Source organism: Fistularia commersonii, chromosome 9 (assembly GCF_037954325.1).
Source record: "Fistularia commersonii isolate RoL2024-O1a breed Wild chromosome 9, RoL_Fcom_v1.0, whole genome shotgun sequence".
Taxonomy (NCBI): Eukaryota; Metazoa; Chordata; class Actinopteri; order Syngnathiformes; family Fistulariidae; genus Fistularia; species Fistularia commersonii.
Genome location: NC_141292.1, coordinates 13,215,287 through 13,243,146, shown reverse-complemented (window position 1 = coordinate 13,243,146; position 27,860 = coordinate 13,215,287). Strand labels below are relative to the sequence as shown.

The 27,860-nt window shown below is 43.1% G+C and overlaps 1 protein-coding gene across 4 annotated transcripts; it reads right to left on the bottom strand.

The window, feature by feature from the left end:
• Positions 1–8,792: 8,792 nt before the first annotated feature.
• mphosph9 (M-phase phosphoprotein 9) lies at positions 8,793–27,151 on the bottom strand. 4 transcript variants are annotated; one of them, XM_086152585.1, is made up of 24 exons: positions 27,113–27,151; positions 24,909–25,180; positions 22,753–22,900; positions 21,828–21,917; positions 20,801–21,288; positions 19,801–19,960; positions 19,623–19,695; positions 19,320–19,423; positions 18,617–18,733; positions 18,084–18,550; positions 17,652–17,801; positions 17,138–17,225; positions 16,737–16,952; positions 16,368–16,415; positions 16,002–16,066; positions 15,298–15,399; positions 14,888–15,109; positions 14,641–14,813; positions 13,540–13,782; positions 13,253–13,373; positions 12,834–12,925; positions 11,945–12,132; positions 10,981–11,049; positions 8,793–9,768 (listed from the first exon to the last, which is right to left on the bottom strand). In XM_086152585.1, the coding sequence occupies exons 2-24, from the start codon at positions 25,142–25,144 to the stop codon at positions 9,667–9,669; spliced, it is 3,762 nt and encodes a 1,253-aa protein (XP_086008711.1). In that variant the 5' UTR covers positions 25,145–25,180; positions 27,113–27,151; the 3' UTR covers positions 8,793–9,666. The 4 variants fall into 4 exon arrangements, with proteins under 4 accessions (XP_086008711.1, XP_086008713.1, XP_086008712.1 ...); XM_086152587.1 differs by having other exon boundaries at positions 11,945–12,129; XM_086152586.1 differs by having other exon boundaries at positions 12,834–12,922.
• Between the last annotated feature and the right edge of the window lie 709 nt (positions 27,152–27,860).

Sequence of the window (27,860 nt, the reverse complement as noted above, 5' to 3'; positions counted from 1 at the left end):
AAAACATCACAACACGACGGGAGGCGTGGGCAGCAAATGAGAGTGAACGCAGCCCTGACGTGATCGCAGGGTGATGAGAGAGGACGTGCTATTTTTAGCTCAGGGCGGCGGAGGGGAGGGGTGGAGAGGTTGGGGGGGGGGGTGACGGCTGCTCACGGGGTGGGGGGGCTTCACAGGGACGCATCTCAGATTGCTGTGCCTGCACTAAGAAACGATGCAGGGGCTTCAGATCATCATCTGGACCCGCTCCAGAACCGGCTCTTCTTTTCACCGATCGTATTCCGAGCCGAGAAGTTTTTCCCTCCCGCATTTTCGATCCAAACGACGACAGGGAGCGAGGGCGGGGGTTCTGCTTGTGCATCTCAGCACATAACCCAGAAGACTGCATAAGTCAGCATCTGGCATTTTAATCTTGTGATCTAGCAATTTGGGTGTTCTCAAGGGTAAGAAGCAAAGGATAAAGGAGAAAAATCAAATCAGCAAAGTATCAGTGATCTACTTGTGATCGCATTATATATGTAAGCATACACACACTCATACATGCACACACACAAACACAAACATATATATGACACTGATCCTTGGGGAATCCACATCCACAAATCCACGAATCCACACATCCACACATAATTTTTTGGACCATCTTTGCTGCAAGGCCGTTTTGACATGTCGTGCTGTTTTGTTTGTTTTCCTGGACTTAACCAGCTAATTACGATGCATAAACATAACCCAGGGCTTGTGCAGGCTGAACCCAACCAGCCGTGGGGAATATGCACATTCCCTGCTCTGTCGAAAAGTACTACCGCTGCGTCCAATTCACCCTGTATCGTACGGCTTTCCTGAAACACAGAGGGGTTGTGACCCCGAAACCTAGCCGAGCTATTATGGCACTGTGCCGCCTCCTGTTAAAATGATGGAGGTGAACTGATCGTAGTGATGAGAGGCTGCAGAACACCGACATACTTGGTTTCTCTTTTTCTTTTTCCTTCCCTGAACGATCGATCAACTCAATAGTGTATCTGCGATGCTACGAGAGTTTCCTGCTTAATATCTCCACTGGCAAAAAAACACCTACCTTCGTCCTTGCGGATGAACACCGCATGCAGTACTTATAGACAGTAAAACAGGTTTCTATATATATTTTTATATTATAACGAACATCTTACTCCACAGAAGCAGCACCCAGTAAACGTGAATATCTCTCACTCTTTTTGAGGTAAAATGATGGAATAAAAATATCAAGACCAAACTACACCCTCCACTCCCAGAGGATGGAGAGGAAACGGGAATGAAAAAAAAAGTTGATGGAGTTTTCAATCTTACTGCCCTCAAACTGAAACCCCAGCAGTGAGTCAGCACTTTCTAGGTTGTTAGTGATGACTCTACAGCACCTTACACTCTGCTCAAAAAACAGCAAACGTTTGTCTCATTTTGGTATTTTGAGTCAAGACAGGTTTGAGGAAAATGTGAACTTTCACGATGGGCTCCAGCTCAGCTCAGAGTTTCCTGACGACACGAGGCCTGACTGCCACGGTTGACGTTCTAAGGGTGGGAAAAGCCAAGGGAGGAGGGATGCCAAGGAGCACTTACACACCCGCATCCCGCCGTCAGAATGCAAGCGAAACGAGGCCGTCATGGAAACATTCTTTGTTTGAAATGAAAAAAAATTTTTTAGGCCTTCAGCCAAATCTGTGAAGCTGTGAAACACAACTTTCCTTTCAAATGTTTTATGCTACTCAGAAAATAATAAACAGGTGGACAAAAGTAGAGCTGGGAGCCTATTGGAGAGATTCACTGGTGGAGCAGGAAGTGCTGACTTCCAGGTGAGGACAATTAGTAAGTGTTTGCAAAACCAAGCTGGGACACAAGGGGAGGTGCGACTACAAAATAAATAAAACAAGAAACAATCATAATGCAGATTCCCTGCAAAATACTACAAAGACACAAAGGATGGGGATGAAGGGGAAAAACGAGCTTGACAGTCCAGGAAGGATGGAGACAAAGCCTCATTAATCCCGCATTTCAATTTCTTCATATGTCTTGTGTTGATCCATTTTAATGGTAATTGTGTTGTGTTTTTTTTTTTCTTTTCCTTACCCAGTGCCATTAATATCTGGTCCTTCTCCAGGCTTCATGCAGCACAGCATGGGGAGGCCAGAGTCTTTTAATTTCATTTCATGCTGGTGTTTAACATCCTGAACGCTGAATCCCGAGATTACCGGCATCTGGCACAATGTCTCACTGTAACAAAGTTTCTACTCACAGCAAAATCTTTCACGTGTCAAAACTGTAGTTGTTTATGGTTTGTTTAAGAATTTGCTAGGAATTACAGCACTACAACAAGGATCCAACCTCTAATATGTCATTCTAATAATCAGAAGTGTACTTTCCATTGTTTCAATCCAAACGATTTGGTGCATTTTGGTTAAATGATCTGGTCATTTTCTTTAAACTTAAATTTAAACTTGAGGGGGATGTTTCCATGCCAGCTAGTATTTTCCCATGTTTTTAAAATCAACAGTGTGAATTTTCTCTGAATAACAAGGATGGTAGGAGTTGTAGCTTTATTAATTAAAACGCCTTTTCATGAAGCAGCAATCACCATCTATATAGTGATTAGACAAAAACAGCTGACTTTTTAGAATAAAACTGTGAGATCCTGGGAAAAGGATCTTTGAAATGTAGGGAGGAAAAAAAGAACAGACTTTTCTGAGTCTTTTTTTTTGAACCAAGGATATTGAGATGATGTAATCTAATTATTTTAATCTAATGATTTTACATGAAGCTCCTGCAGGTCACACCAGAAGACAACATTAATTTGAATTAAATTAAGGCAATTCATTAACCTTCAAACAATCACACTCTTACACACCAAAGACAACTTTTCCACCAAGCTCCAGACTGGGTAACACGGATATTATTTTTTAACTAACGTCACGGCTGCGCCAGCGTGCCTCTCATGTGAGCAGGACCATGTACCGCCTTTGCGCTGGATACACGCGTCTTAATATTAGATGAGGACATGACGCCTCACCGCATTTCAACAAAGCCTGCAGAGGGTTAATTAAAATAAGTGCTTCAACCACTATTGCTGTGGCGTAGCATTTGAGTGGCACTTCCCATCCAAGAGTGACCTCCGACCCCCTGGTGGAACGGGGGCATCGTGCAGGATCGTCTGTCTGGTTTTCACATTGTCCTACAGGTCACCACCATTTGGGCTGTGAGAGCTGCAAGAGACAAATCCTGCTGATGTTTGCCTAAACTAATCTCAGATTAAACAGTAACACCCCAGCACAACGATGAACCAAAATGACATGGAAAGTGTATTATGAACCATTTCAGACCCTTGTGCTTCGCATCCAGTAATCTATTCAAAAAAATCTATACACATCTTGTTATAACCTTCTGAAATTTGCCATTGACCAACAGAGGTTTGTAAATCTTGCCACCTCTCCAACAACTCAGGTGTGTTTATTGGTATATTCAGCCATGGATTTTTGAATATAAACTACTCTGCAATGAATGCTGCAGAGTAGTTTTAGATTGCTGGACATTTTCAGTGGGGGTGTAATAGGGTCTGAAAGAGGAATATGGCAGTTACATAGCCTGAGTGTCAGCCAGTTACATGTAGGAAAAGGAATACAAAAAATCACTGAGACCTTGATTTACTTTCATTCCAACTACATTGAATATGCTGTGACCCTTGCATCGTCTATCCAACCAAATCCTGAGTTGACCATATCATTACACAGTTATTACTGTCCTTTGCACCGTGACTGCTTCATTTGATATAAAACCTGGAGATGTGGCTGCTCCCAGGCTCCTAACCCGCAGCAAAACAAAGCGCAAGCTTCGATTGCAGGTGTCTGTCTATATTTACAGCATTCTGGACTCTCGGCCGTAAAACCCTAAATATACAAGTCCTATATAAGGTTGGTTGAGCCGCCACACAAAAGAGTCACGATGTATGAGCATGGAATGGGTGGTGAGGACAGGGTGAGGACAGGGAAATGACAGAGGAACAAACAGACAGACCAAGATCCAGTAGGTCTATTTGTGGCTTAGCGATTCACAGCCTGGGGTTGAGGGGGGGTTTAAAACTCATTCACATGCAGCCGGCCTCCCACCGCAGCCATGATCAGTGGGCTGGAATCCCTCTGTTTACGCTGCTAAAAATAGATTCCACACACTGCGATGACGTGGCATCTCGTGACGAACACCCCCTCCCACCTCACCCGGGCCGTACGCAGCGTCCAACAAGTCATGCTGCTATTGGTATGCGGTGCATCGGCCCCGGCTGCCTTGCCTCAAATATCTGGAGAGATCTAGCGTGTCCCGTGAGGGATAAAGGGAGGGAGGAGAGCAGAGCCTCTATGAATTTTAAAGAGAGGGCCAGAGAGAGAGGGAAGAGGAGGAGTGGAAGGGGGGAGGGGACAGAAAGAAAGAGAGAGAGAGGGAGAGAGAAAGGACGGGGAAGGGGGCAGCAATCAATACTATGACTCATTCTTTCTGCTGTGGCCACTTCCTAAAAGCATTCATTAAAGCAAACCTAATCATTTTGGCCCGATAATCAGATCCTGCGAGGCTCCGTCTTCTGTCACATTCAAATCAGCCGCAATGAACCCAGAATGTGCAGAATGAGTCAGAGAAAGACGTTGTTTTTGATCCGCGGACTCATAACAACAGAAAATAATGGCTTTGCTATTCGGGTGAGGGCCCTCCAAGGCCAGGACTCACTATATATAAATGTATATCAGCTTTAAATGCTTACTAAGTAATTAAAGCTGAATCACAAATATCATTTTTAGATGACCGCTTACTGAGTTTAGGTGATTTTAAAATCAATGCTATGCGACTGACTTTGTTGCCTATCCGATAATCTGTTAGTAATTTTCTAGTTTATTTTTTGATGACTTCTTGCTAGTGTTTACACAATTTCTCAGTATTTTCTTGTATATTTGAGGTAATTCCTTGCAGAATTATCAGGTGCTTTCTTGCTGCCTGGTAGGAACATATTTGCCGATTCATTTGCTTTTTTAGGTTATTTGGAGCAGATTATTTTGTCAATTTCTTGTTTTTCTATAACTGATTTATAGGCCCTTTATTGCTGGGTTTATAGATCTTTTCCCACTTATTTTTAGGGGATCTCTTAAAAATTTCACCATGAAGTAGTTTAATGTTCTAGAAACCAGAATTGATTTTGTGGGAAAAAAAGTGGTAAACTAATTAGCAGTAAATCCTCGTCCCCAGTGCTGCTGTGGTAATAAATGCAGAGGAGATGTGTTGGATCATGATTGTGCTCTAACATTGCTGCAGATAACTTGAGTACTGCATGTTGTACCTTTATCATGCATATAAGAGAAAAATACATTGTTTGTGAGTATTATTTTCAAATGAGTTTGTTGAAATGGTGTATTACTATGCCTTAATGTATTTCAATTTTATGCTCATTAATCATATTTTTTGTTTGCTGTTGTTCTTGTCTGTTTTTCTGGAGCATTTGTCTGAAAATGTACCTCTGGGCTAAATGTCCTTCCAAAGTAGCAAAAAATAGACATAATATTGTGTCTTCGAGGCTTTCGTTAACCAAGCGTTACATATCTGACCACATGGACGATACTACCTTAACCAACTAGCCCTATTCAGAAAATGTTTAGTAGAAAGTGTCATAGAAAGAAAACTTTCTACGACATTAGCTTCTTCATGGGTGTCTTGATTGCAGTATTGAGTGAAACCAAAATAACCTCTTCGCACATCGAGGGCAGTAAATATTCTACATCGTTGACGTAACTTCTGTTTGGTTTATAGACTTTTCATTAGACTTTTTCATGTACATGTAAACCTGATGTAGAAAGTGACAGCACAACTGTCTTAGTGGTCCCAGAAAATGGTAGCGGTGCCGATGGTTCTAGCGGGGGTGAGAGAAGTGGACCCCGATTATATTCTGGTTGTGAACGAACAACAAACGAGTACCGTAGGTCACGATGTTGTTCAGCAGTAGTTTGTCCCACCGATATTTCAGTGCAGATGGCAAATTGCTTGCCCGTAAAATCCATCTCTTCTCCTCGCTACACGATCAATACTTTTGATTTTAATGTTATGATTCCAGAGAGATGGGAGTTGGGGGGACCCATTTATACGTGCTGTCTATTGATTGGTGGAATCTTATGAAAACTGTTTCCACAAAGCTGTGCTTTTGGTGGGAGGTATGGCAAAGGCTGTAGAGCAGTTGTCTTTGAACATGCCTGGTTTGATTCCCAGTTCCTACTAATATCTCGAAGGGTTGCTGAGCAAGACACTAAACCCCTCACTGCTCCCCTGGTGTTGGGGGACATCAGCCCTGATTTGTCCATGATGGGTTAATTGCAGAAAACAGAGTTCCCTGTGAGGGATGGATAATAAATTATTGTACTTGTTTTCTGCTTCTTTACCTCTTCAAGACAGTTGAATTTGCATGTTATGAGAATTTTGTGTAGTGCACTATCTCTATTTGACACTTTTACTTCACAGCATGTTTTCCATTACTCAGTTCCTTCCCTTGTACTGTTAAGGTTAAGCAGGTCAGTTTCAGGTGGAGTATTATTCTCCCTACGTTTGCGGTCACTTCAATATATCTGTGTTGGTGAAACAAACATTTTCAGCAGCATTTTTACATGAATATTTCAGCACAGATTAATAAAAGTTTAGTTATCCATGTACACAAAGTTCAAGCTACTGAAGCTTTTTGTTCAAATTACCGGGAGCAGGTGAATAAAAGTAAAAAACCTGACAGCTACAGGTGCAAACCAGGCAGTTTTAGTTACACTTGTCAACCGGTTGAAAAAATAAATTTAAGAAGTCAGTTTTTTCCATTTTCAGCTTCTTTAGTTTTTTTTTTTGTTTGTTTTTTTTCACCAACCAGCACTTCTACTTTTTAGCTAGAAACTGACCAAGAAAATCCCGTCTGACTCATATGGTAGTAAATTTAAAAATACTTGTGTCACTTTTGAGGAGTACATTTGGGAAACACAATGGCTTGGACATTAAGATAATTCTTTTTTTATAATTGTATTTCTGTTACAAAATAACGGCATTTTTCCCGAACAATGATAGTGAAGCTGGTATGCTAGTCGAGGCTGATGTATAAAGCTTACCTTAGCTTCCTTCACTTTGAGGAGAGTCGATTTTTTTTATCAAAAATTTCAAACCTCACTAAAATAACTTTTCATATTCAAAATGTAGACGGTCTACGTGTCAAAATTGTCATTTGCGGGGTTGAGAGGAACATTTTTAGCATTTGTCTCTGTTGATGGCTAACAGCCTGCTAGCAAGCAGCGTTGGTCCCGTTACGGCGCTAACGGGTTTCATGGAGTTGTCGGATTAGGTATTTTATTGATTTGAATCCGGACGAGTAGATAATTCACTTTATATTATTATTATTATTATTATTATTATTATTATTATTATTATTATTATTACTGATGTTGTTGTTGGTTTTTTGAGAAACGCACTTTCCCTGTGGATGAAACTGGCAAAGTGTTCGGACCGTCCCCGGACAACCTTTCTGTCCAGCTGGAGCAAAATCTCCATTTATGTTTAATTTAGAAAATCAAATAAAGGTGGAAGGTTTCCAGTCGTTTATGTGTGAGGAGACATATTTGGGCCACAGACCGGTCTCCTTTGCCCGCTTGAGCCGTTTCCCATGTCGGAAATACACCGGCTGATTTTGTCACTCACAATAATGATGATAATCAGTTAATTTCCAGCAGCGACTCACCTGCAGTTCAGTCCCGGCGAACCAGAGGGGTTTTAACGGTCCTCGGGAGCCACCGCGCAGCCCGGTGGTGTGCGGCGATGAGGATGATGTCAGCAGCCGGTGGACGGAGGACCGAGGTCCGGCCACAGAGCGTTCATTTCCCGGTGTGTTCCACCCTCAGTCCGGCCGCTCCTCCATCGTCACCCCCCCACCCCGGTTCTGCCCGGTGCTTGCGGCTCTGTAGGTGGCCGCGGCTGGATGTTGTTACTCAGGTTCAACGTTACATCAGTGCTGAGGGACCGCAGGGGAAGGGCGCCCCCTGGTGGCGAGGTTTGTAACACAGCTACCGTTTTTAAATTACCGGGATTTAATGAGGTTTCATGTGATGCGAATGAGGGGGTGGCTTTCAGACATGAATTATTTATATTTAAATCAAATGAACGTAATTCAAGCAAAGTTGAATAACTATGCACTCTTTTTTGTATTATAATGTATTTCTCTATTATGTTTATGCATTTATGCAAACCGACCATGCAATTACGCTCTATAATGCATTTCATTGTTTAAATAAAACTGAATCATGAATAAATATGTATTTAAATGGTATTTATATATAATTTAATGATTGAATGAACTGTTTTGGATGTGTACTTTGCAGTTGATTTGCCAGCGCTTGAAGTTTAGTAAAATCTACTACTACTTTTGTACAAGTTTGGGCAAAGGACCCTCTTGCCCCCTTATTTTACCTGAATCAAAATTATTTTTCAAGAATACTTTTGCCCAGTGTAACTCGCCCATGAATGGTCAACTCATTTAAAATTAAACTGACCATGTTTTGATTTCTAGGAAAAATCATGGCCCTGATTTGATTTTAAGACAAGTTCAGAAGTTTGATCTAAATATTAAATTCCTTGTTCATTGAAAATCAACATAACATTTGAAAATACCATGTTTCACTGAAATGAGACAATAGATTTTTATGTTTCTTCTCAGCATCTTGGACAGTTCTGGTATGTTCCCTCTTAAAATCAGGATTTAAAAAATAACTCTACTTCTCATTATAAAAGCTGAATTTATTGTGCAACAACATTTTAGTTCCAGTGAATTTCAGGCTGGAAAACCTGCCTGAATGCATCGTGAGGGTATCCCCAAACAATCAACTTTGAAAGAAAAACAGCCAGCTGATATTCATATATATATTATATTTTTAAGACTGTGTTGAGAAAAGGTGTGCTGGTTTGGATTTTACAGGTGGTTCCAATGCAGCGGGTTCAAGTCCTGCAAGGACTCAAACTCCTTTGACATGTAAAGCAAATAAAGTATAAAAATGTTAAAAATAAAATCTAATGGGTTGGAATGAGATGTAAACAGAGGAATTATGGCAATCTTATTCAAGTAAACAAATACATCCTTCAAGTTTGACAATTTTGGCTCAAAAGTAAAGCAAAGCGTAACCTACATGAGAGAAATTAGAAATTCATTGATGTGTCGCACCTTAAATAAAAACAAATCAATAAGACAAGTTGAAAAATGGCAGTTACATTTGGTCGAGTGGAAAAAGAAGTTTATGAGATATTGAAAATCTACACCTGAAAATGGCGCCAAAGTACATTGGAATATCATATCATAGTAACATTTCTCAGGCTAAAAAAAGTAAACTGACTGTACAAATCTCTGGATTTACTAAAAAATATACTCCAAAAATTGCAATATCTTTCAGACATATCAAAAATATCCCCGAGTCATTGAGTGGCGCGTGTGTGTGTGTGTATATATATATATGTATGTTTTTTTTTCAATTAAGTTTTTTTTTAAAAAGATGCAGTGAGGTGACTGTACAAATGGCACAGGAAGAGGAAGGAAAAACAATCAGTGCTGCTCTGAACCCCCCCCGGGCAGCGTCCAACACCAAGGGGAGGCGCAGGGCGCTGCTATGTGTTGGCGGATGAACGGAGGACGTGGAACCTCTTCAGTATCATGCGGATCGATCCTAGCTCGCGGTTCAGCCTCTCCAGACGCTGCTCTAAGGCCACCTGAAAATATAAAGGTCACTCTAAATACCGATTGCTTCTCAAAGCCCGAAGGATCTTTCATTGGCTGAAGTCAGCGCTTCAACCACCTGACAATTCCGGTGCTTTATCAAGGATTCGTCCTGCAAGGATCAGAACCGTTTGTTGGACCTACACGATCCCAGGCTGTGAAGTGAAGGTTGGTGCATCTGATGTTGACCAAAATACCTCTGTCCAAAGTCTAAATGTCAACATCCACAAAATCACTCTGACATGAAACCGACGGTAAACATCCTTCGCTGCAACTGCTTGTTACGGAAGTTAAACATGAGCTGACATCTGCTACGGTGACAAAAAAGCTGCTCTGTGATCGGACCGTTTCTCCCTATCGGAACTATTCTGCTCTGAAATATCGTAATCGGTTCAAGTACCAAAGATTAGCCAGGCTGCGGTGATGTTTTGAATACGTTTTCGGGAACTTTTCATGTTTTCTGACATTGTGGGGAACAAAAATGATCACGGTCATTTGTCTGGAGGCAAGGCCAACTATTTTAAGGGTTTATTTTCATCTATGAATTTGGAAATCATTGACTTATTCATTCTTAAATAATCCTCAAGGTCACCATCCTATCTCTGTGGTTTCAAAACAATGAACCATTAATGCAGAAATTCCGTACAACGACATCGTAGGTAATAAATTTAACAAATAATTCTTAAAAATGAACAGAGCTTCACTTTTTCTTGTTTCAGGTGGTTCTCAAAAATGAGATGGCACACCTAAAACTATAAGAGAAGACTGTTAAAATCAGTCCCCGTGTTAAAATTGATTTTCCTCTACTATCAGATTTTTCGGCGTTACAACGGTTGTGTAAAGAACAGAAATTTATCGCTGAGATTTTTTTTTAAGGAAATATTGTACAAAATATGATTGTCTGCTTCCTCACTAATCCAAATAGGGGCTAAATCTAGAGGTTAGCTTAATGAACTCCACTGTGAGACACAGCAAGATAGTGTTTCAACAGAGAAGCACTTGAACACTTCGTTGCCTCTTCAGTCAAAGCCTTGGTGAACGTATGTTGGGTGCTGGTCCAAAGATGAATTTTAACTTTTGTCTCTCCTCCAATAAGAGATGGAGGGTGATACGGCTCATTCCAGATCAGAGTTGAGGAGCTTCACTGAAGGTCAAAATATCAAAAAAATATTCAAGTTGGCGCAAATCTTCACGGTCCAGCTTACCTCGTCTAACCTGGTCTGCATGCTCATTCGAGCGCCTGATGCTGGCATCCGGCTCAAAGCTGCCTCAATCTGAGAGACACAAACACACGCTTAGAATAAAATAGTACGCTACTACAGATGTCTTTGGAATAATATGACTGGATGAGGCAGAGTTGAGACAAAGTTTAAAAGAGGAACCTGAGTTCTCAATTCCAACCTTCTCAGGCCAGTTCAAAAAGATTTAAACAGGAATCTTGGAGGAATTCAAAGAGGACGGATGACTGTGGGCTTTTGTGTGTGTGTGTGTGAGCTTATATGTGGGCTCTCACAGGTGTTTTTGCAGTATTTTCAATGTAGGATTTTCAAAGTGGGAATGTAAACAGTCTGGACGGCACACAATTCTTACCGGCCTGAGTGCACCTGTGCTGCTTCCACAATTCCACAATCTCACTACCTCACCCGTTCACATCATCATCACATCATTCCCTCCTTCCTACTATTATCTATTTTTGTTATGTTTTTGCTTGAAACTCTAGCACAACAATTTCCTTCGGGATAAATAAAGTTGTTCTTATCTTATCTTATCTTATCTTATCTTATCTTATCATGCCCTAACTCTCCTGTCTCTTATCCTTGTTTGTCCTACCTCCTACACATCCTGCCTATTTTTCTTTATTTATTTTATTCATTGCTATGTATTTTTGTCACTCTATTCATATAGTTGTGTATTTTTCATCCTCACTGCTCTTTCATGTTGCCCATTGTCATCCCTGTTGTTGTTGTTGTGGTTGTCGTTGTTGTTTGGTGTCTATCTATTTTTGGATTTTTTTTGTTTTGCTATCTTCTGTCTTTCTACTTATATTTATATTCATATTCATTTCCTTTTTTTTGACATAACTGTTACACTGCTGTAACAAAGGAATTTCCCCTGTGGGCATTAATAAAGTTCATCTTATCTTATCTTAAGACATCGAAGCAGTGACACCTGCAGTTTTTCCTGCGTGAGCTCATCGAACATTTTCTCAGCCTCAGCCAGCGAGCGTGGCCTGCTGGCGTCGTTGCTGGCGTCCTGTGGGCTGGAGTCATTGCAGGCGCCCCTCTCTTCCCAGCCCAGCTGGGGGTCTCCGTCTGCTGCGCCACTGCCACCAGGGGACTCCGGCTGCTGAGCGTCTGCTGGAGGACGGTGGACACGGAGTTTGGAGGTAATTCACATGCCGTATGAAATGCGACAAGTAAATAAAATTCCTTCCACAAATCTGTGGAGGTTCTCGGTCATCCAGGTCATGGAGAATTCATGTCAAAATTGTCGTAGCAACTGGACTTGAATTTCTTCACCTGAAGCCTTCATTATATCTGAAATGTCTTCAAGTGGAGAAATTCAAGTCCAGTTGCCACAACAAAAGATTTTGACATGAATTCCTCCTACAAATTAAATTAAGAGTTATTTAAAGCCTGCTGTCATCGCATCACCTGCTGTTGCTGTTGGTTTGAAGTTAGAAAAATCACAATTTGATAGCTTGGTCATTTTATTTTAACTTCAGTTAACTCTTCAGTAAACTCTTGCTGACTCGACCGTTAGATTACATGTCTGAAAAGTAGGAGCAGGGACCAAGTATTTCTAATCGTACTTATTTATACACGCATTTTAATCTCTATATATTGATCTATCAACCAAAATTCTGGATGTTCTCCAATGACCTCAGCCTTTATTTTATTCTTCACAGGGAAAAACACGTAACCAGTTTGGTTTGTGGGATTCAGTCTGAGACAGAGGTCTGGAACAGAATTACAGCATCTAGCCATCCACAACTAAAAGCCGGGTAAGAGTGTCATGAATATAATCTGAATTTCAAATTATTAGGTGACGAACTTACCGTCTTCTTTTTCAGCCGTCACAAAGTGGAGTCTCTTCCTGGGGCTGCTGTGAAACGAATGTCTCCTCTGATCAACCTGTCCGTCAAATCTGCTGATGACAGACAGCGTCATTTATTCACTCAGGTCTTCTGACCCGACCGATGCAAGCTATCCAGAACCGTGTTTTTCTGTGTGCACGGTTTTACTGAAACTGCTTGGGCAACTGTGCTGCATGACAAAATAAAAAAATAAATAAATAAAAAGAAACACAAATTTAAATTTCGGGAGCAGCAAGTTTTGTTAGAGGAATTCAAATATTCCCATAATAAAGCCTTATGATTGACACGCTGACCTGTCAATCATATTTTCAGATGTGGGGGGGAACCGCAGAGTTAGACAAAGACAAATCATGATTTTTCTCTTCAATAAAACGCCTAACCTCCTCTGCAGGTATTCCTCTCTTGGCATCATGTGACCAAATGCAGTGGAGTAATTCTCAGTGGGGCAGCGTTTCGGGCTGGACTTCGCAGAGAGGGGCATCAGAAGAGTTTCCCTCTTTGCTGAAGGGAAAGATAGAAGGACGGTCAATTCAAAACGCTGTTCGCAAAGACATAGATTTGGAGTCCAAGAAAGCCAAAACAGCATTTGGCTGGACAATCGGTGGTTTGAATCGAAGGAGGTAGCGGTGAGGTGAGGGCATGCTGAGGGGGTGGAGTGGACACGTACTGGGAGAGGTGGCCGGGATGTTGCTCTGCGCTGAAGGAGGAAGGGAGGAGGACCTGCACCCTTCAGGAGACAGACTCCTCTGAGGTCTCAGCAGCGCTCCTCCTCTCTCTGGACCTGTGCGACTTTTAGCGCCTCGCCGCTCGCTAGGCTTGTCAGCGTCCCAGCTGGCCTGGACCCCGACCCTCTCCTGCTCTCTGTGTTTCTGCCCCATGAAGCCCACCGTGGCCCTCTGGCTGCCGACCCCTAAGGGGACGCAACACACACGAAAAGGTTGCTTGAATATTATGACGGGTCCATAAACTAGATCAGGGGTCGGCAACTCGCGGCTCCGGATCCGCATGCGGCTCTTTCATCTTTACACTGCGGCTCCGAGTGGCTTGGGAAAATAAATGATAAATATTTAATTGAATTTCATTTGTGTTAATTCATTTTTTTAACTTTTAGTTCTAAGTTGGAAGATTATTGTGATCTTGAAATATTAAATAAAATTAGATTTATTATTTTTCGCCGCTCAAAAGAACGTCACACTTCGCGGAAGCCGGTATACCCGCCGGCCGGTAAAGTCCCGATTTGCAGATGCTGTGCGCAGAAGTCCCATAAACCAGGTAAAATAGATATTTATGAAGATATTTTGCAAATATTTATTTTTTATTGTGTACCGACACAGTGATTTTTTTCCCGATTTATCTTGAAGATTCAGGTCAGGGCTCCGCTAAACGCTCTGAAAGCCCAAAGCTCAAAATGAGTTCATTACATAAATAAAATTTAATTTTCTCTGTAATACTTTGTGAATTTCAGAAGCAACACACTACACACTTATTTATACAACGTGTAAAGGTAATAAAAAGCAATATATACAGTGGTACCTTTTTTTTTATTTTAAACGTCAAAAAGTAATTGCGGCTCCCAGTGTTTTCTTTTCCGAGGAAACCGGGTCCAAATGGCTCTTTGGGTGTTACGGGTTGCCGACCCCTGAACTAGATGGATCATTTGTTTGATAGTAACTTAACCATTATATAAGTCTTGAAGCGTGAATTGCAGCGAGAAGACTTTTTTTATGCGACTCAGATCCGATACATTTTAAACATTTAAATTTCTCACAGGGGGCCCGGCTCGCCGTCGCTCGGGTCTCTTCCAGTTCTATCAGCGCCCTCATCATTGGCGTCAGGACGCAAGTTCCATCTCTCCGGCTCCCGGGCTCCGGCTGCCGGGCAGCTGGCTCCTGGAGCCTGGGCGGAGGGGGGACCAGCTCACACTCTGGCGGGGAGGCACACCTGCGGGACAGGGTGTCAGTAAATCTCTTTAATTCTTAGCTGAGGAAGAAATATGGCTGGCAGTGAACGCCTACCGAAAGCTGGAGGAGGCATCAGGCAAGCTTTTGGCTCTCGGTGACGAGTCACTGGACGCGTGCGACGCCGCCTTGTGGATACTTGACTGCTGGGGGAGGAAAGGGGATTTCCTGCCGCTGACAGGTTGGCTGGATGCAGAGCAGGGCACCTTCCAACGGGTGACGTCCGGCTCCACTTTGTGTTTGCTGGGCGACAGCAGCAGGTCGGGGTGGTGGAAAAGACTGGACGCGAACAAGAATGAAATTAGATGACCAAAAATGAGAGCCCCTTTTCCACGGAGATTAAGCCAGCTCGACAATATATGTTTTTCAAATCACATTTAAATAATAGTGATTTAGTGACTGGACTTTTTTTCCCTCTAATTTTCAAGCTATTTGTGCCGTTAGTGTCGACACTGTGAGGAGCTCACCCGGCGCCAGACGGCTGAGTGTTACTGTGGGAGGAGTGACGGGCTCTGGCCTGGCTCTCGTGCTCCAGCTGCTTCACCTGTGACTCCAGTTTGGAGACGATTCTGGAGGGAGAGAAAGACAGAGAGACTATTGATGATTGATAAGACAATACACTCAAAATAACATCCTGAAATTTGACTTTGGAAATGATGAATCTCTCAAATTTGTGAACATGAGCGTGGATTGGCTGCTGGGTAAAGATTGGTTCTGATTGTTCTTTAATGAAATCATCAGACTCTGTTTTCAAATCATCGGCATTTTGAATCCTTCTTCTATCTGACCACAAAAACTTTAATTTGACTCGCCATCTCCTCCAATTTCACCTGGCTCTGGCTGTCTCTCAGGGTTTTTTAAAGATGGTTGATGGATTTGATGAATCTACCATTTTGCATGTAATCCATGGGGACTTCCTTCCTATTCAGAGCTCTAACCCAATGTTCTAAACCGTCGTTTTTGTTATCTGGGCTGCCATCCGTCTACAGTTGATTTCAGTTTCAAATAATTAAAAAAAAAACTGGGATTTCATTTCCAGAAAACCATAAGAGTCTGTGATGTTTTTTTTTTCTTTTTGCATGACTGGCCGTTTTTTTAAGCGAGCGATGTGTGTGAGCGCGTGTGTGTGTGTGTGTGTATTTATGTGAGAATCTACCAAGAGTCCACACACCTCTTCAGCTCGGAGATCTGGTCATTGGCGCTGAGGAGCTTGTTCTCTGTCGACACCAAGTTGTTCTGTCAAAAAACAGCCAAGCAGCTCCAGATGAAGGGATTGTACTTAACTTGCACTTCCTAACAGTAGCATAAATATAATTACATGTCAACTGATTGAATAAAACACAACAGCTCATATTTAAGATTTCCGCCAGTTCCAGGTCCAGCCTAAAACCTCTCCCACTGTCCAATGTCAATGTTTCACAAAAGCCCACGAGCCTCAAACAAACCGGCATGTTCTTGTACCCACATTGAATTTATAAAGGGGTATTTTTACATCATCTTAGGTGAAGATAAGGAGTGGAACCACCGGATCCATTACCTTAAGTGCCTCATGCTCCTTCACCAGCAAGTCATACTCTCCGAGCAGCTGAGGAATCAAAGCAACATAACGTTTAGCATGAAAAACATTTACAAAAAACGCATATATAAATTGGCTAAAATAATCAAAAAAAAACAACTTACTGACATTTGAAAATCTAATTTTTCAGAAACTTCGAGACATGCTGCCCCCTCCCCCCAAGTGACCAAAACACTTCAATGTGAATTTATTGACTTCACGAATATATTTGAACACGGACTTTGGGTTGCCGTAAAGGCATTCAATAAAATATGAGTCTGACGACAACATGAATTATATTCCACAGTTCTCATGCACTAGACTATCCCTCGGGGGGTCAGACAAACTCACATCCTGCAGCATCTTATACTCCCTCTCTCTCCGCGCCTCCCTCTCGTCCGCCTCACTGCAGGCTTTCTGCTCCGCCTCCTCCAGATGTCGGACACGCGCCTTCAAGCGAGCTGCCAGGGTCTCCTTCTCCTTTCCCCAGCGTTTGCTCTCTTCCAACCTCTGCTGCAGGGACTTGACGGTGGCGCCGGCAACCATGTAGCGCTCGGGCCACTCGGCCTGACGGTCAAGATACAAGATGATTGGTGAGAGAGAAAGGGGAAGAAAGCAGCAACGTTTACAGAATACATTGACTGAAAATGAAGCCGATGACAAAAGGGGCTAACAAAAATTTGGGGGGAAAAATAAATCCCTGTTGCAAAAATTTGTAAAAAAAATAACTGAGAAGAATCTAGAATGGTCACCAGTTTTTTCTCCAACAAGTGGTTTGTAGCTTCCAGTTCTTTAATACGTTTAGTAGCTTCGGTCAGAGCTTCTTCAAGATGCCTACACCTGTGGACGATACAAATACCCTCTAAGATATCAGAATGTGAGTAACCTTGAAAGTGATAACCTCATTTACAAGACTGTCTCAGAAAATTAGACTATTGTGATAAAGTTCTTTATCTCCTGTAATGCAACTAAAAAAAAACACAAATTGCTATTTCATGATATTTTAATATTCTGAGGATTTTTGAGTTTTCTTAAGATGTAAGCCATAATAAGCAATATCAAAATAATAAAAGGCTTGCAATACTTTAGTCGATTTGTAATGAATCCGGAATGTATGACATTTTTGTTTTTGTAATTGCATTACAGAAGATAAAGAACTTTATCACAATATTCTAATTTTCTGAGACAGTCCTGTATATCTGTGTATGTTACAATAGCCGCAGTGGTGGCTTTTAATTAACACCGTGCATGTTGACACATACACACCTCTCTGTGAGCGCCTGGTTGCTCTCCTCTAAATCCTGAGGCAGATCACTGAGTTGGAGCTTGTCTTTCAGGATCTGTATCTCGGACTCGTAATACGCTTTCAGGTCTGCCACATGCCGGGCATGTTTCTCCCTCAGGTTCTGCCTCAGCCTGAGGATGAAGCAAGCAAAATAAACTAAAATAAAAAGGCTGAAAGGGGATGAGACACGACGGTGTTTGTGCTTATACTGCTATTTAGAATTAATAGTTACAAGACTTTTTTTTGAATGAAGAAGACAGATTGAGGTTTGGTCAGTCATTCAACAAATTCAACAAGCATGCTGAAACGATGTGAGTGAATTGAACAGAATATGAAAGATCTGCTAAAGTTTCGGGGAACCGGCCTTGACGTGGCTATTTAGGAGTTAGCTGACCCAGACAGGTCATACTCACAGGGAGAGGACAATGGGATCCTCCAGGGACGAGGCTCTCTCCATGTGTGGACTGACAGTGGCTCCTGGAGTGGCCCCGGAGGCCAAGTTGGGCTTCAATGTGCTGGTGTGGGTGCGGCTGCCCTCCTCCTCGCTAGCTAAGGGGGCACTGGCCCTGCGATGCTGAATGGCCGCGTAGGAACAGCAAGGCTGGGCCTTTTCCTGGGAGGTAGACGTGGCCGGCGTCGAGACGTTCCCCCACAAGCTCTGCATCTTAGAGGGGAAGGCCCCTGCTGCGGAAACGCTGGAGGAATCCGAGCTCAAGTCAACGTCCCCGGGGTTGATGCTGTCGGGGGTCGCGGGGATCCCGGGTCGGACGGCGAGCTGAGGCTGCGTGGCGAACGAGGGGCTGCTGAAACGCGAGGGGGAGGTGAAGCCAGAGGTGCGGTCCGAGTGCCGCATGTTCACTGACGGGTCCAGACTCAACACCTGAAAGCACATAACAGTTGGAGGCTGGGGCGAAATCACATTAGGACTACAGATCACGTGATCTACCTGCAGCAACGGAGGGGTGGAGTTGACAGAACCTTCCCAGTCTGAACGCTTGAAGTCCGTTCTCTGCTTGTTCTGGTAGATCTCTTTGAGAGACAGCTGCGGCTCCTGAGGCGGAGTCTAGAAGAAGGGACATCGCAGATGTAAACGCAGCGTTTCTTCATCTGGACGCGTCGCCACTTGTTTTCATGATCTTTTGGGAGCACAGGAGGTGTGAGGACCGCGCTGTGGTATCGTCCTGTGATGACATTCAGCAAGAACGGGCGAGTGCCTTGAGCCTGGGGGCGTCCCAGCTTGTGATGTCACACAGTGATGTATGATTGCTGTGACATCACAGACTGGAGGCTGTGACCAGACCTGGCAGACGGAGGGATCCAAGGTAGGAACCTGCGATCCTAAGCTGAACCAGATATGGGGCTGATGGGTCTCCGAGGAGGGTTGTGATGATGTGTCTCATGTAACATCGATCAGCAGTCTATTGATTATAGGAGTTTAATCCAACTCAACTGCAAACTGCAAATAACCTCCATGGGCTTCAGGGATGAGAGAACACCCTTCTTGTGTTGATCCTGCTTCATCTGGTTTAACCACCTTTAAGTCTTTAGGTGGTTGTTGAAAAATACATTTTCTAAACCGTTACTACCTCTTGTGACACTTCCCCTCATCGGGCTGATCACTGGTGCAGCGGTGAGGAACTCTCACTCACCAGGCTCAGTGTTGCCTCTTGCAGAAGGTGGTATGCGCCGCTATCAAAGCTGTCCGGCAGGGGGCGGTAGAGGTCATTCTCGTGCAGGCGCCAGTAAGTCAGACCTGGAAGGGAGACAGAAATTTACAGGGTTCAAATCAAACAAATGCAAAAAAAAAAGGACTTCTTGTTTCCGCTTGACTTCTAGCTAACTACATTAGCACCATCTCAGGTCACATGTGGTAACAGCAACTGTGCTCTCATAACTTGAGGCCCTGTATCATCCTATTTGCGCCCCGTTTCACAGGTATCTATATTTTTTACCTGAGGCCTCAGACATCAGGCTGTCACTCCTCCTCAGGGGGAGGGAGGAGGCCAACGGCCCGGCCACTTGATGCTGCAAGGAGGCGGGGATGAGTGGATTAGACCCAGTAGCGGTAATATCATCACAGTAGACACTGGCTTGGAAAACGACGACAGGAGGCAAGGTGAAGAGTCGTACCTGGTCCTGGGGGTCGCAGCTCTCCAGGGGGGGTTGCCTTTGGTTGTCCCTGTCCGGCTCCTCCGGGCACTCTGGGGTTTGGGCTGAAGCTGGTCCGGCCTTGCTCTTCTTTGGCCAGAGTTTCTGCCTCTGGGCCCAGGAGGTTAGAGGCTGGTTGGTGCTGCAAACGCGGCATGTCGGGAGGAGTAGATTATACACAGATTAATGTTTCATCAGGGCTCCGGGGGCTTAAGGGGTTTTAGATTTGAGACTCGCTTCATTGGCACTCGACCACTAAAATTCCAGACCGACTTCATGTTGTTTACATCATATGCGGCTACAAACTGATGCTGCAAACCTGCTCAGTTTTTAAAAATGAAAAATCAATTTGTAAGTTTGACACCTAAACCACACACTGAGAATTCAGCCAATATGTCACCTTGTGAGGTCATCACAATCAAAAAACTGCAAGAAATTCAATTATAAAAAAATGCCCCGCCAATTATCATAAGAGCTTAAAATTACAGAATCAGACAAAAACAATTAACAGATATAGTGATTTAACATTTAGGCACCAATTTAGGCCATACTGTTGTATTTTTCACCTCAAAGCTTTCCATTTCTGCTCACTTCCTAGTAATATTTCAGTAATGCTTTTAGCAAAAACTAGTTCCTGGAAAAACACAGATCCTGTCAGTGCTGAGAGAGGAGAATGCGGATTTCCTATTTCTCTACTATTCAAAGAGTTCTTCCGTCGAGAAATGGAACAGCGGAACAAGTCTCTTAAAATTAAACGCCATACTGGTTTCTTAAACATTAAATTTACATTAAAAAAGTCCTCATCAGTAAACTAGTATCATCATGTCAGTGTACAAATGATGAATTGAATATCAATAAAACATACATAAAATACACCAATTCCACAGATTTTATATCTTCTCACGACTAAGGCCATCCAGCAGTGAGAAGATGGAGAAGATGCGGTTGTGTTTTTGAGTTTGAATAATAAACCGAAACCTACCCAGAAGGTCCCTGTTTGTAGGCCGGGGGCCGACACTCCCCTCCTGGCCTCCTCTGGTTGGGGAATTCCTGCTGGATCGCGGTCACGGTCGTCTCCTCTTCTTCCTGGAAGCTGGAAGACCACTGATTCTTCTTGCTCGACTGGCCCCCACCGTGCTCGTCCTCCCCCGGAGACCCTGCAGCCTCCCAGGTCGACAGTGTCCCATAGCCGCTGCTGAGCACGGTGGTCACCCGCTCCTCCGCCTGGTTGGCAGCGTCGGGTCTCTGTGGTGGGGGTGAGGGGGAGCTAAAGGGGGAAAGTGCCGGGGCAGCCAGGCTATCATTGTCACTGGCAACGTTTCTGGGGGCGTCCCTGGAAATGAGAGGCAAAATATAGTCCTTTGTGTCGGCCGGAGTCTTGATGTGAGTCGGAGAGAAGTCGGCGTGTGTCTGGACACTGGCCTGCCGGTTCTGGAGCTGAACCAAGGCTTTGATTTCATCCTGAATCAACTGGAAAAGAAAAGGAAAAAAAAAACTAAAACGTAAATTTCTTTGGTTTAATCCCCATTTAATCAGGCACTCTGAGATAAAGATATCCTTCCAAGAGATGCCCGACACCAGCAATCAGTCACGATCGGCGTGCACTGTCAACAGAATGCAGTGCAGATCCCAGAAACAGGTGGTTAAAACACTGTATCAGCTGCTTTCACAGTAAACAAGTACTTAAAGTAAAAGGCAACTTGTGTTCATCCATTATTAAAAACTTAAATGGCAGAAGCAGAGAAGTCCAACAATGGTTATAAATGCCATCGGACAGATGGTAAATGTAAGTTCAAATTTCGATTGGACCTGAGAAATCAATCATTGGATTTTGGTAGTCGACCACGCAACTAAAAAGCAGCCTAAAGACCGCATCGGCTGTCATCAGAATCTGATCAGATGGTTGACATCAGGCATCAAAACCTTCATTTAACCAAATATCAACATATAGACAGCGTCTGGGTCCAGCTGGGAATCAGTTTTTGATGCCGACATGGCTGAAGGCCTACCTGCATTTGGCACTGGTACTGTTCCTGCTGAGCAAGTATTTGCTCTTGGTATTGCTTCTCAACCAGCTGAAATAGATGCAGCCATCGGCCCTGTTGCAGAAACAAGACAGCAAAGGTAAGTTAAAATAACACATTTTTTTACATACATTGACATAGATATTGTACTGATCCTATGTAGGTACTAGTGTCAAATCAAAGTCCTATTAAACGTGAACAAATAAATAGACGATGAAACATCATCAGTCAGTCACATGACATCTTGCCATTTCCGCCAAGAAGTTCTAATTATTAAAAGAAAGCTGTTAAATTGCCTTTTCACAAAAACAGGGTACCTCCAAGGACATTTTAGCTTCCCTGCCTCCCTATCCTTGTTTCACTATGACATCTTTGTTTTTCTGGGATGACAGGGAAACGTAACTCACGCTGAGACGTTAGCTACAGCACTGGAACAATCATTTCATCACCAGGCTTTATTTGCGTGAGCAGTGAAGGCAGTGGCGACGGTTACACACACACCCCTTCCTCACTCCTGTCCGCCAGTGACGAAGAGGCAATAATAACCATGAAGAGAGATTCTTAAGAGACTTGGCCAGCCAGTGCAGTGACATTTTAACAACCAAAGACGGGTTGGGTTTTGCTGATATGCAAATAAAAGTCTAGATGAATGACCGTGCAGTGAAGTGTCTGTGTGTGTGTGTGTGTGTGTGTGTGTGTGTATGTTTTAGAAAAGATCAGCTTTAGTGGGGCAGGGTGCAGCGTGTGTAACTGTCTCTATCTTCCTGTCAGGTGTGATCTAAAGGAATGAGGCTTCAAGCTGCCAAATGCAGCAGGCCAGAGTAAGTGCCGGAGCGGACCAGCTAACTGCCGAGTCAATTTCAGTCATCAGCACATTCTTTGGGTCAGCAATGTCCCTCCTCTCTCTCACCTCACAGTCCTTCCAGATCTCTGGGTCGGTCTCGCCGCTGCTCTGGATCTCCTTCACCAGGGCCCGCAGCGTCTCAAGGGAGCTGGGGTTGATGAAGGGGAGGCTCTTCCCCTGTTCGAACACCTCGTCTGTGCCCAAACAAAGACTCCTGCAAAAAAAAAAAAAAACATCACATTAAATCATACGCTCGATCCTGGGTGAATTTTTAAAACTGTATCGCAGGAATAAGGGATGAACTCAGGTACTCATCTACAAAGTGGAAAAGCCATTTAGAGTCATTAGACAGCCCTGCGGTAATGTTGGATGCACCTGGTGCTCCTGGTGTCAGAACACCAGATGATCGACCTCTGCTACACAGGCGGGTTTGATCAGGGGACGAGACTTTCAGCCTGGTTGATGCTACCTTGAGTGCTTGGAACGCTACCAGAAGTTAATTCTGCATTCGTCCCAATGAGAGCGCACACTGGATGACGTCGCCTGCCTGCTATAAGCAAAGCGAAATAAGAGGAGATGCTGGGCACCAACTCTTCGCTTAAAATTCTTCTTTTCTTTTTAGCCAAGCGGTCGCCACAGCCAATCAACTTCCTATCCCTTTTCTGTGTATGTAAACTTAAACCCAACTAACTTAATTCCATCTTTCACCAAACTCCTGCTTTGCTTGGATTTATGCAAAAAAAAAAAAAAAGAAAATTTGACCTTTAAGTAAACATTTTCTTTCTTATTTGGAGCCGGCATTGATGGAGCATTTGTCACTTTTCCTTGCCAGAAAAAGTTAAAGTCTCCGACTAAAACTAATCTCAGAGTGATGAAGAGCCAACAGGAGCATGTTTAAGTAAAATCCAGCTAAACACAGCCTCCTGGCGCATCTCACTTTATTTGCCCCTCCAGAGTTTAACAGAAGGAGGCCGACTCATATATCAACGTTGCTCCTGTCATTTACACGTTTGTTACACCAAATATCTGTCCTTAAAAAAAAAAAAATCATCAAGCGCAGCAGGTCACAGGCCTTTATTTAAAACGAATGGCACCATTTTCTACAGTTTGCTATCAGTGCCGTCAAGGTTAAAAGGTGTTTTATAAATAGAGGCCATCTAGCACTTTAGAGCGGGACGGAAGGGTAGAGCCTATCAGGCAACAACCCCCTCAATAACTCATTCAGACTGCCCTTGATTGCCCTGAGCCAAAAGTGATCTTTTAACATAAGTTAAGTTGGAATAATATACACATGTATAAAAATGCATATGCCAGCAGACAGCGTGGCCTGTTTTACCCGTTTGTCATTATTGATGCAGAAAACCATAAACAGCAAGAAGCCATTTTATTTGTAAATAAGAATCAAGTCTTCCTGTTAATCAAAACTTGAGTTTATGATCCAAACCTGAACGAATAATTATTGTCTCCCTCAGTAAGACTAAAGTGGCACAAACCTCACCAAAAAACAGTCTTACAAGTCAATTATTAATGACCACATGGAGAGAGGGTTTTTTTGACGTGGGTGCAGCGGCGCAGAAGTAGCTCAGCTCGACATATCAAAACAGCACGACAGGCAGCACTGTCACGTCACACAAGAGGGGAAGTCTACTTCTGAGCCCGAATCACTGGAAGTTGGGGAGCTATAGCGCAACCTGGAGGGTACAAGTTGGAACACGCGCTGTGTAAGACTACAGGGGGTCATGGCTGATGATTTGTTTTCCGTGTGATTATGTGTTTGCAATATCGTCTAGGCGGCACAACGTGTTAAGTATGAGGGAATCCCTTTCTTTGGTAGCTAAACATATAAAAAAATAGCCGGATAAAGGACTTAAAAACACCTGTGCTGAGGTGCGTGGTGGACTTTTGGCTATCTTAAACATAGGCAGCTACCTTCCCTATGCTCTAACTTAAAATACTGACACAGAGGCATAAATCAGCCTTTAATTTCCTGAAGGGCGAAATACAAATAATCAAATATCCCTGCTCTTCTCCTTGTTCAAAGTAATATTCTCATAATGTATTTGTATTAGGGCAGTTAAAATGTCAATTCTGGAGGGGAACTCTATGGGGAAATGTGCTTTTTTGGCCCAATGATGCCATAATTCTGTAACTCCATTGCTTAAACCCTGTAAAAAATGTACCTGAGCGTCCTGTGCTATGTGACACATCCGGGAATAATTCACCTGATCTTGTTGCATGCTGGTGTGATGTCCATGGCCCTGCTCTCCATGGTGCCCCCTGGTGTTTGGGAGGCCACGTGTCTCTCCTCAGAGACCACCAGCCCGGAGACCGACGTCCCCTCAGAGGACACCAGGGAGGTCTCGCTCTCCTTGCACACATCGCCATCAGCGCTGACACGACCATGGCTCAACGCCCCCGAGCTGGACACATCCTCAGAGACACTGTCATCTGTGGACATGTTTATGGGCCCATGCAGAGGGGGTCAGTTTGACAGCTGGAAGGACCAGGAGACAGAAGAAGAAGCCCATAAGGTTACTGTGAAGCAACATCAATCATCCAGTAAATGCAGAACGCCTGTGTTTTTACACAGCTCTCAGCAGGACAGGTCGGCCATCGACGCTTGAAACAGTATCATAATTCGCCTACCTTTTTTTCAAGTGGCTATATAAATAGCAATATGGACACATAGGGCTACAACCTTTTTTGGACGCGGTCTAGAAAAATGCTAATGTTGGTCAAAAAAAAAAAAAGCCAAATCCATGTTAAAATTCAATCTCTAACATTGGCAGGATTTACAATATAACATCATATGATTATAAATAACATCACAGTAGAGACATTTGCCCCAGTAAAACATTTTGTTCTAGTTAATTCTTGTTTTTGAATGTCTATTTTCAATGACAACTATTCATTACCAAGATCTGCAACGGTGTGATAGGTTTGCAGCTTGCTAAATTTCTCTGGAAAAAAATCACTATCTGTCATGGCATTCTGGCCTTTTAGGGCTTGCCAGGGAGATCGATAAAGTATGTTTGCCAAAAAAAATCATAACATATCAGCACTCTGACACAACTGGACAGACATAGCAATTAAAGGTGGTGTAACAGTGTACTAACCCAAATCTATACACAGGGCAAATAAATTGTAATGGCAAGAGTGATACATCAACATGTCTGATTTTATTTTTTTTAAACCCTGAACTACACCACACCATTGGCACATGACCAAAACAAAAGTATTGTTTGTATTTCAACTACAAATCCGTCAAAATAATATCGTGAGTTGATGCAGATTACACAACTCATTTTGACTGACACTCCTGAAATTAATAATCTATCTAATACTGGGTCATTTTCCAAATAATCTGGTGGTAAAACACAATGTTATTTTCATTCATTTGTCTATCTCTGTCCTGTGTGAACTGTGTCTATTCTTAGGCTAGGTTTATGTGACTCTCAATAAGTCTGTGTTTTAAAATTTGTCCTTTGTCATATAGGAATTGCTCTTTAAATTATTTGACAGTAGTGGTGGACTGTAAAACACTGATCAAACGAATGTCCACCCTGGACAATAAGGGACGTCGCTAATCCACCATCCAGCACGTTATCTCATGGAGGGGATCAGAAAATACAGGAGACTTTTTCCGCAGTAAGACATACGGTTTTACATTACCTGTCTACTAACTCGCAGCTTTAAAGCTTTTCCATCCATCCAACAACCCCACTGTTTTCGCTCTCCGGAACTGACACACTGTTACACTGTTAAAGTGCAACGTCTACACAGTGTGCTGTTGTACACTGACTTTGCAGCTTGTATTTTTATTGCTCCCGACTTTTTACATCCTGCTCTTTAGCTGGCTGTGAAATGCCTGCAGCTATAACGCCACTATCTTGCACTGCGGGGTGAATGAAGTAAATCTGTCATTGAAGCATTTATTGAATCTCCTCTCCTTCCGGGACCCTTGTGTTTATAAGCTCGTCTCTTCTCCGCACACCAGCTTGGACGGGGGCGCTAATTGAATATGACACCTTGCTAACAACATAATTTTGGCAGCAGCAGTCGCATAGCATCCTACGTGCTGGGATTTTTTTAAACAATACCAGCAAGTATCAGCCGCAGTAGCCACGTTAGCAACCTGGTCACCCACCACCGCTGATGCTGGTTAGCCCGCTAAAGCCACCCCACGGACGGAGTCAGTAATAAAGTTACTGCGCTAACATGCTAACTAAGTTACCAGTGCTTGTGCAGGTTAGCTAAGTTGGTGTCATTCCACCGGTTTGTAAATCTCTTAACAGCGTCCACAAGCGAAGAGAGACAATGCGCGGGACGCAATAACGCACAGCCGGGAAAGAATGTTAAACGCTGTTAGTTTTAAGAAATAAACTATGGCGCAGTGTCTCGCATCTCAAACAAATAGTTAACCTACCCGTTGACTTGTATCATGTCATCCATATTTTGTCTCTTCTTGGGAGAAGCGGGCTGGTTAGCTAGTCGCTAGTTACTGGTTGGCTGCTGCGATGCCGTAAGCGTCCACAGACAGCGGCGTGATTGGTCAACATCTGCTCAAAAACAACGGCCCGCGATTGGTCACGACTTTCACTCGCTGTTCCTATTGGCTAACGGCAGAGGCGCACGCGGAGATGTTGGGACAGAACCAGATGTAGGAGCGACAGACAGTCCAGCAAACTTTTGAAGCGAATACAGAGAGACACATTTATACACGCTGTTGCAGTATAATTTTTTACTTTACCTTACTTTTTAAATTGCATTATAAACAACTTCTTGTGCGAATAAGACTTGTAGATAAATATATAGATGGATAGATGGACGGATGGCTGCATAGATAGATGGATAGTCTTTTAATCCCTGGCAGGAAATAATACAGTATATTACAGTAGCAGTAGGGTCATACGTTCAATACACGTTATAAATATCTTCAGCACAGAATGATAAAATGCATTTTGAATGCAATGTTTGGAATTTGGCTCCGCATTAGTTTTGCTTTCAAATCATTTCTCCTAGATTTTTCTGTTTTGTGCTTATTTAAATTGATAGTGTTCTTCACCTCCAGTTTTACTTTTAACAAACTATAGATCCCAACTTCAAGTATTTAAACATAACAAATCTTATTCAGAATCACTTATCTAACCCTTGTATTTTTGTTAAAAAGAACA